The sequence below is a fragment of the Dendroctonus ponderosae genome, unplaced genomic scaffold, assembly GCF_020466585.1.
Source record: "Dendroctonus ponderosae isolate FM_Combo_2020 unplaced genomic scaffold, Dpon_F_20191213v2 Dpon_F_20191213_1, whole genome shotgun sequence".
Lineage (NCBI taxonomy): Eukaryota > Metazoa > Arthropoda > Insecta > Coleoptera > Curculionidae > Dendroctonus > Dendroctonus ponderosae.
Genome location: NW_026017110.1, coordinates 37,559,313 through 37,569,846, shown reverse-complemented (window position 1 = coordinate 37,569,846; position 10,534 = coordinate 37,559,313). Strand labels below are relative to the sequence as shown.

The window sequence follows — 10,534 nt, the reverse complement described above, 5'->3', positions numbered from 1 at the left end:
GACATCAGCATCCCAGGACTAGGAAGTTGAAGAAAAACACAGGACTCCGTCCTAACGTACGAGGAAGAAGAAGAAAAAGTATAGCGCGTGATCACCACTTTGAACTTGATTTATATTTGCGTAAGATTCGATTAACAAAATCACCTCATTTTTATACATGCGCTTTAGTTTCACCTCTAGTCTTAACTGCCTTACGTATAAGCAACATGTTCTTACGTAATTGTTATTAGTATAACGTCATTTGAAGGAACGACCAAAGGAATTTTTGCGAAAATTATGATTTATGTTTTTAGATAATTTTTTTCTACTTTATGAAATCGCAAAACAAAACCTCCAAAGAAATGACGCTTTTTTGTATCACCTTGTATATGGGCATAAATATACTAAACGAAGTAAAGGTCGGGAGGAGCAGGTCATGAAAGAAGAATATCAGATAACAGAGCGGCCCAAATGTAATATATTCTATAAGTCGACGTCTGAGGTGGATAAACATCTAATATGGCTGAAAATCCTATTAAGTAGAAAATAATGCAGAAAAGGAATAGAGTCGGGTCAACAGCCGGACATAACTATAATAGCAAATCGAACGTTCTCTATAGCTAGATGCCTACAGGCAGTGTTAAGTGCAAATCGTCGACCAACAATTATTATTATTGTAAGACGTAAGTAAATAACGAAACCAATAAATTCTAAACGACCACCCGCACGGGCATAGAAGCCGCGCGGAGAAGGTTTGACATGTACAGTAGCGGTATGAGAACATGCAAAGCTATTGAAGACCGTTTCAATGGGCACCGCCCGTCGTTTCGAAAGGGAGGATTTTCATGTACAAAAGCTGACCTAAATACCAATCATCCTATTCAAGGACTTTGTTCTAACGCCGAAGGAGAACTTTCTTAAATTCCTAGAAACCAGTGATTGAGCTATTATGAATCTGGGGTTAATTTTACTCAAACTCCACCCAACCTGGGGGTGGGAATTTATCAATAAATAAGGGAGAAATCACGAGCAGGACTATTAGTTCAAATTCACGTCAAGTACAACAACAATCAGTGTGATTTCGTGTTAGTGTAAAAATCAATCATCAGGTGAGTTTTCTCACAGAGTAGCCTTTTCAATATTTCTTATTGGTTTAACATTGAAGATAATGTTAATGTTAGGGAGTTTTCTCACAGAGAAGCTTATTCAATATTTCTTATTGGTTTAACATTCAAGATAATGTTAAAGAGTGAATATTCACTTTCTATAAAATTCACTTTATCTTTCTTCTGCTGAGTCTTTATATTTATTTACCTTTTTAACATTAAACTGGTTATATTTAAAGTCAATTTAAAGTTTCATACTGTTAAAGCTTCATTTAAAAGCATAAAAGTTAATAGAGAAGTACCTAGTACTGGCTGTAGACGTACAACAATACTTGAGTAAGACTGTTATTCAGTTTTTGAGTCATTTGAGTAATGATGTTAGGGACGGGTACTGGCTGTGGATGTCCCGCAGTACCTGAGCTTTGAACCCATTGTGAGAGAGAACGCTAGTAGGCGGCTACTGGATGTGGATGAACCGCAGTACCTAGTGGCCAATTGAGATACTGTTTATCATGATAAATGCCGGTGACTAGTAAGGCTTTTCCTGAGCAGGTATTTCGCGCGCAGTATCCTTAATACCTATTAACAACTCAGGTTTAGCAGGGCTTTTCTTGGGGACGTATTTCGTGCGCCGTACCCTAAATACCTCTTAACAACCCAAGTTCAGCCGTGGCAGGATGCAACTTGGTTGTAGTTTTGCGGGGTTCAGAGATAGATTGATAATACTCCGATAGAGTAAAGTTACTACTGGAAATTAAGTTATAGGTAGATAACTGTTGACTCCGAGTGATACACTCTGCCTGAGTCGCTCCTTGTTTGAGACACGTTTGGCGCTTGTAGCTGATTCTGACATGTTTTAATGATTCTCATAATAATAATATAAATCTAATTCTTGTTGAACTGGTTACTCAATTACTTTTTCTAAATTGATTTCAGATGTATTCTCTCAATCGACCACCTGACGAACGGCCATTACAATCACACTGTCTACCGTTTGGGAGTGTAAATATATGTTTTCCTTGTAGTTGATGTTTACTTGTTCTAGGTATAAACGAACGCCCCAATATTATTATTATTATTAGATATAATACGCAAATTACTAATTTGCTACTTATTCAATTTAGTAAGTTGTTAAATTTCAGAGTTGCTTTGTTAGATGACTGAACTAGATGACTAGAAAGTTAATTATGGGGAATTATTTTAAAAAATAGGAATAGAACTTGACGGTAGAGTAATCGAGCAGAAAATGAAATTTAACTACTTTGGCGTGGAACTTTCCGGCTTTGGGGATATTGAGGCAGAGGTGAGAGATCAAACAACAAAAGCAATTATAATAGCTGGCTGTTTGAATGCCATATAGTGCAATAAGTATGAGTATGGAAATGGACACTAAATCGAGGATCTACAAGACCGTCGTGAGGCCGGTGATGACATATACCGCAGAAATCTGGCCAGAAACAGCGAAAACCAAAAGACTCCTAGAGACAGCTGAGATGAAAATACTCCGTAAAATCACCGGAAAGTCACTGCTTTATAGAGAGAGAAGCGAGGATGTTAGAACAGCCTGTAATGTCAAGGACGACGAATGTCATCACTGAATGGGTAGCAAACAGAAATAAGAAATGGAAAGAGCACATAAGCAGGATGGACCACCGCAGACTTGTGAGACTCACTCGCGACAAGTCCCTATTGGGACAAAGAGACATTGGGCGTACATGTAAAGGCCTGAGTTCGCTTGTGCGATTGATGCATGCGGCTGCAGCGTCCATGGCAGAGACTGATCATATGGCATAACATGTTTATGGGTTTACTAGCTCGTCGACGTCTAGCGTCTGAAGTGTGACGCAACGTCGGAACGCAGGCACTGCTATCGAGACCAGTCCAGCGGCGAGACGCAAGTGATTTAGTGATTTCACTGCAATATTTCTATTTATTTGCCGTCGACATGAATCAAATTGATTTCTACTTATGCCAAAATAAGCGTGGAATTTAGTATCATCTATATATCGATGTTTGTACATAGAATTATGAGGTTTTCTTTTCGTAATTAAAAACGGAATCATGGTTTCATTATCTTCTTCTTCTAATAAAAGAGCTAATGCAAGCTCCATGATGCCAATTAATTAACTACTCAAATTTACATTTGCACTGTGCTCGGCTGCCGACTTTTGTCAATTTTTAGATGCACAAGTGAACCCACCTACGACGCATGCGATGGACGCCTGCAGTCGCTACTTGCGTCAGACGCATGCATCAATCGCACAAGCGAACCCAGGCCTTAAGTGAACGGTCATTCGCCTAAAATCAAGAATGAAGAAGAAGAAGAACAAATATTTTCAAGCGGAAGGAGTCCGAAACAGATCTTGGAATCAAACGACAGAAAAAGAAAAGGATGGAAGGTAGTTCAGAAACACTATAGTTGGATTCTTGCATTTCTCTATTAAAAGATGATGAAACACGTTCAGAGATAAACTCTTGGACCACTAAAGAATAGTACAAACCGGACATCGAAAAACGTAGAGCGTTGTAAATCGGAATAGGTGTACATCTAACTAGACGCTTACATGGTAAACTGGAAATTTGTAGGTGTATTAAGCCTTTTGTGACTGACCTTACGTATTAATATGCAAATACTATGCTGATCAACCGCAGACATTCAAATTTTGATGAATTTTCTAATGGCATCCCACTGATTAAGGTGACATTGGAGCAAATAATAATTTGACCCTAGTAATGAAATTATCTACTAACCTGTAGTCCCATAACCAGCTGGTCCTTGCAGGCCACCACAGATCCGGACCAATCGATTTGGTCACTCCCACTTGCTGCGCTTTTGCTATCACTATCATCTTTCAGATCAAACGCAGATATCACTTCTAAGTCGCATTTTTCTATATCCAAGTCGCTATACATTGAACTGTCCGAGCTGTAACACATTACGGAGATTCAGTACAATTGAATTGCCAAAAGTGGCAATTGACGCTGACCTGTTTCTATCAGTGACACTCAATCCCCTGACTTTTTCTGAAACTGTGTTGACACTAGAGTACTCATATCCGGCTCGATCACTGAAAAGTTGCCGTGTTACGTGATCTCTGATAGTAACGTCAGCAGTTTCTATTTCCAAATTATCGTCGTCATCTGAAGAATAGGATTCATCCCCAGTGGTGCCGGTGGAACCCACACGTTTGTGGTTGTGAATCTTCTTGGAAGCTGACGACATATTGGCCAGTAACAAGGGTTGAATTATCTGGAATAAACATATTGTGTAATTATAACAAGATGATTAATTCTTTTGCAAAAATGTTTATTTTAGGGCGTGTGACAGGAAACCCTGAAGACAGGTTTAGAGCGACTTGTAGGTCTCAATACTGCTTTAAAATGCAACAATCAAAACTCGCGAAGTGGATTTTTCTGTTTTATCCCCGTAAAGGTTTAACCGATAAATTGAAAGTTCTGCTCTTCTCTCTTCTTCGGAAAGTTCTGCTCGAGCTATTTCAGCAATATTCCATTAAAATCCTGTGTTTTGGATAATTCAGTTACACCAAAAAAAAAAAATAGGCGGTATTATCAGAGGGGCAAAAAACAGGAAAGCTCCAGGAAAAAATGGGAAATCAAAAAATGTGTTTCTCAAGAATCACCAATCTGGTAAATGCTATTCTTAGGATGGGACATTGTTCGAGTATGTTTCAACAGGCAGAAATCATCATGCTCCTAAAGTCTAAGAAACCTTGATTGATTCCACGAACTACAGACTGTAAAAAGTTAAAAATATTGGGAATCTGTATGTTCTGTCAAAAACAAATTAATGCACGAACAGATTAAAATTAAAATTTAAAAAGATATATAGAAATAATCAACAGTGAAACAAAGTTAAGATCTTAGAGGCACAAAAGTGAAAATACCGAACGCCATTTGAGTAATTAGAATGCAAAGAAACTATACCGAAGAAATTAATAACAAACGGCACAATCGGACTGCTCCTGCTGCATGTGGGAAAAGCCTTTGATATCGTATGGAAAGGCGGGCGCTTCTACAAGATGGCAAACACAAGTACAACTTTAAATCTTTAATCTGATGGACAACCCAATATATCCACTCCGGGATGTTTCAACTTTGAAGTTCGCCCCCTCAACTTGATCTAATTGGGCGTTTATGGTTGCTCGAAAAAATTTACGATTGTCAACCGTGTCTTGCTGTTTACTTTCGGTTGCAAATCGACTCATCGAGTTTAGAGATGGCCATTTATTTGGTTTTATTTTTATGTAATTATTATATTTTATGTTAATTGCTGATCCCACTTTTTGCTTTGTTTTATGTTTATAACATACTCTGTACAGCTGTTACAGCATTATTCAAAATTCGAGCAAACTTAAGCAACATTTTTATTTGCACCAATTTTCTACTACGAAACGACCAATCAGTACAAACCGTATTGATGGGATGAAGACATTGAAAAAATAATCGGAGAGCAGAAACAAAAATATCAAAAATACGTGAGCTCAAAAAAACCAAAAGATCTATCAGAATATAAAAAGATACAAGCAGGGGTGAGAAGGAAAATCTGTAAAAAAATGATGCATGGGTAAAGAGGTGCCAAAAAATACATACTTACATAGGAGGAACCAGAAGCTCAGAAAGTTAGAAAATCATAAAAGGGCTCAGAAACAACAAAAGCAACAGAAAGAGTTGAAAAATGCAAATTCTCCGGGACCATAAAATATTCCGGGCGAGCTCCTCAAATACGGCACAGAGAGGTTATACAGACATTTGACGATACTAATGAATGGAACATATCAGATAATCCCCCAGTTTAGATGTGAGATCTATCGAGGCATAGCGGTCATAAGCACTATGTGGAGAATGTACGGAAAAATTATGAAAAATAGAATAGAAAATGAATACAAAGAAATAGAAGCAGAAGAACAAGTTGGATTTCGTGCGGGTAAAGATGGCACGCAACCAACAAATTTATCTCTGATTTGTGGACCTGAAAAAAGCTTACGATAATGTTCAATCAAGCAAACTTTGTGAAATATTAGAGAAAGCGAACATAAATGTAGGGCTAATTACAAACATCAAAAGTCTCGAGAAACAACCTACAAAGAAGATGAAATCAGGAAAACAAATAAGACCTGGCTTCATAGGTTCAAAAGGAATGAAACAAGGATGCTCTACCTCACCGACCTTATTCAAAATATACCCGGAGGGAATCTTGAAGAAATGGAAAGGGAAGTGCAATACTATGGGCATACTACTCTCAGACACGATCCTGTATACTCTATCATTCGCCGATGATCAAGAGCTAATCGCGCAAGACCATGACAATTTGAGCTATATGACCCGAAAGCTAATTGAAGAATATCAACACGGGGGGTCTGCAAGTAAACAAACAAAAAAACTGCGTACATGGTGATAAACGGAGAACAAACGGATCTTGATCTGTAAGGCGGAGTTGCCATCAAACAAACAAAATAATATCGATACAAACACCCAATGTGCCAAGGCAGAAAGGCTATCGCTCTTTTAAGTGCACTACTTTGGGACAGAAGCTTCACCAAAAAAAACAAAAGACTCATTTATAATGCGATTGTAAAAAGCATGTTTAATTGGCATCATATTGGAATCTCTCTCTCTGGAGGTGTTGTCTGGGGCTGTTATAAGAGTACAGAAAAAATAGTAAAAGAAATTAATTGTTATTAAAAACTGAGAAATTTGCAACAAACTRTATCAGAAATACGGCAGCRATGTTCTTCAAGGTAATCTGCCTAATTAACATTGCGCAAATACCTGTTGCTTCGTAATTATTTAAAACTCCGGTAACCATGGAATTRTACAGAGTGACAATAAGATAGACAAGGATAAACGGTAAATTCAAYAATATTTGTTGACTGCGGAACGTACTTTTGAAATGTCAAWCTGTTCTCATAAMCTCTCTAAATTGGAGTTTATAAATAAACCATACAACACTAAACATTTGAATGGTTAACTCCAAACAAGCTAGTGYCTGTGTAATCTCCTTATTATGCACTCTTATCAAGCAGCTTCTCGTATTCAGTTCATTAACTCCTGCTCCATTTGTATCTGCTGTGTGTATCGTACAAACGTGGTAGGAATGTAACCCTTCCTCGGTATTTATTTGCTGCTTGGGAAAGTGTCAGTTATTGTACTCTGAGTACCCCTGGAAGGCCCTGATTCGATTATGTCCAATACTTGTTCCTCTGTGCCTGGAACCCGAAAATCGATTGTCGTCCAGTATCTTCCTGGAACCACTCTCCTCGCCCATTGTTGGCGTGAGTTCTTTCAGCTTCTGCTATGTTACTGTAGCATTTCCCCCGAACTAATCCCGGATCCGCAAATTCGTGAAAGGAAATTCAAAATAAGTCACAGTTTGACAAATTATTGTTATTGTTGACAAGGGCTATCCACTTGTAACCATCTGTTAATGACAAAAAACATCATTGCCGCTGTGCCTTTTCATCAAAAAATTGTAGAAGAGAACTTTTCTGATATCAAAAATTTTCGTAATTTGAAGCAAAGATAGTAATTTTTCTATTTGAATGCTTAAGTATTCCAATATCCTACCAATTAAACATAGAACAATTTCAAAATAATGCTTAGTAACAAAGTTGAAATTTGATCTTCAACTGTTAATATCTTCTAGAAATTTCTAGCGAAAAATCTAGCGAAAAAAAAATTTTCAATTTTTTGCTCGTACTCCCCAAGGGAGCCTCTATTACCCCTTAAAAGGAATGACGCCAATTTTGAATCACCCTGTATACAAGTGAAACAATAAGTGTTGAAAATGCAAGTGCTGCTTCCACGTTATGGTGTTTGCTATAAGCTGCATATTTTGCATAAAATTTGCGGTTTTAAAAAAATCGTGTTTTGCTTGTGGCAACATCGGCGAGCGCAGAAAAATAGACCGTTTGAACGACTTTGAGACTGAACCTGTGACAAAGTTATACCTATTTTACAAAGTAAACTTTAAATTTTGATCAATAGTTGTCGATAAACCTATGTAATTAATTAAAAAAGCATGTGTGTTACTTTTTAATGAAAATGCTTTAAAAAATATAATGACAGTGACACGTTCAATTTATCATATCTACTTTTGCGCACATGTGAGAAAAAGTCCGTGCGTAAAAGTAAAACAAATGAACAGTAAAGAAAAGTGCTTCTTTATGACAATCACTTCTGATCGAAAAATGGCAGTTTTAGATTCATTCGAATAACAAAATATTATTGCGTTAAACGAGTTCAATATTTTATCGTTTCTATACAGGGTGATTCAAAATTGGCGTCATCGGAAAGAAGAAAGGAACATTTGAAGCATTAAGTTCTTATAAACTGATTAAAGTCACAGATGTAAAGTTTTATCCGAAAAATATATTTTCATTATATTTGCCTTTTATTTCACCTGTTACCTTTGCTGATATTCACATGCAACAGGTATTTGGAAGCTATTTTCCGTCTTTCCGAAGTACCCCCCGTTCACATACTGAGAGAATTTAAGTCCAAACATCCAAATGTCAGTTCTACGACAAGCTGTGAAAAGAGCCAAGAACGTRCACGGATTAAACGGATAAGTAGTTTAAATTAATAGAATGTAACTAGCTTAGCGCATCGAAACTACTAGCTTGCTTAAATTAATAAGATAAACAAAGTAGCATGCAGCGGGAGTGAATGTGAAGTAATGATATAAGAGCGAATGAACATCTTAGATAAAGAAGAAAGTTTGAAAGGTCCCGCTTAAAGTTACACATACAAGTTAAAATCGACTAATTAGAACTGAGATTTAAAACCGGCTCCAAGGGGTTTTACTATTTTATTCAATCACATTTGCTATTCGTGCAACATTTAATTTGCAAAACATTTAGATCTGTCAGTACGTAACGTTGATACCGAAATATCATTTTTCTTTTTCGTTTACAACTTGTACTTTAACGGAAACCTGATGATTTAATTTCGTAAGAAAAATTCGGTATCTGCATGCTAAACTCAAGATCAATAAACTATTTTTAGAAAAACTTTTATGAACTGATCTACATTCACTAGAAGAGGCGTACCAAACTTTCACAAATTACAGATTTTGCCCCAAACAAATCCGCATGAGATAATGTCAATCTTAAATATAAAAAGTGAAATTTAGAGTGAAAATATTTACCTACCCGCCTCAACACTCTACTTTCCCAGACGACCAACTTATGAACTCGTTAGCATCCACTGTTAACTCTTGTAAACTGGACAGAAATTGAACCTAATTTTTTAGATTAGATGAGATTTAGTTTTGATGTTGCGGTTATTTTCAACCGATTAGAGATTAGGTAGCTACCAGATACAACCGATAGGTCGCACTCTGCCACCTGAACAGTAGAAGTCTTCAAACACATGTTGTTATGGAAAAGGACCAGGGTGGAAGTATTTTAGTTAACTACTGTGAAGGTTTCACTTGGTCCAAAAGTGTTTGGGCGAGCGTCCCTGAAGTCTCAATCGTTCCGACTTTGCCTTGGACTACTAGTTTTCAAGATTGTCATCACTTTTTCTGCTCACTTGTCCAAAATACTTTGCCTTGAAATTTTTTTGCCTTACTATGGTTGACAGTTTATCTTTAACTTTTAGCTCTTGTAGTGTTGACGTATTCGTTCTATAAGCATTCCAACAAATTCTCAAGAGCCACCTTCAAGCCCACATCTCGAAGCCATCCAGTTTAGCAGCATCGACAGTATTTAAGATCCAGGCTTCAGCTCCATAAAGAGCAATCGATAATACAAGAATCTCGACAAGTCTACGTTTTATTGTTGGGGTTTGTCTCTCCACATTTTATACAACTATACAACTTGGTCATGGCGGTTTTGGCAAAAGCTATCATCCGTATAATCTGTGTGGATGCGTTTCCATCTTTATTTATATGGGCTCTCAGATAATTAATTTTATCCACAATTTCTACCTCGCGTATGTCAAGCACTTCCTCTAGCTTGTACTGTCTATTAGCATCAACTTTGTGTTTCGACGATTCAGTTTTAATCCAAAGTTCGCACTATTTCAATGAGTTCAGACATTTCCTGTCCTTGCCTAGTCATCGGCCTAGCGTAGGTTAAACCTTTTTCACAGAGTTGTTTTAGCATTTTTGCTCGTATGTTGTCTTCGCCTTTGCTTTTATTATTTTTTAGGTAGCGAATGACTTGCTTTACCTCGCACCTCAAAATATTAGGTTCTCGCTGCACCTTCCCAATGAAAGAGAACACCGTCAGTTTTTTTTTAACTTAAAACATGATAACAATTTTAATATGAAATAAGAGGTAACGGCCATTAATCCTGATTGCAGACGCGTTTTGCGGCAAACAGCGTGTGCGCCAAAACATTTGAAGCCCGCCCGCTCCCCACGCATGAGCTCACACGGCCGCGCCGCATAAATACCACAGGGGATCCAGTAGTTGAACCATAGA

At 37.4% G+C, this 10,534-nt stretch overlaps 1 protein-coding gene across 1 annotated transcript in view; it reads right to left on the bottom strand.

Moving 5' to 3' along the window:
* LOC109535561 (guanine nucleotide exchange factor for Rab-3A) overlaps window positions 1-10,534 on the bottom strand; it is a gene marked incomplete at its 3' end in the record, with an annotated part of 70,042 nt that overhangs the window by 37,412 nt on the left and 22,096 nt on the right. The window contains 2 exon segments of the mRNA XM_048665096.1: window positions 3,837-4,011; window positions 4,073-4,335. Coding sequence (XP_048521053.1) covers window positions 3,837-4,011; window positions 4,073-4,308 — 411 coding nt within the window.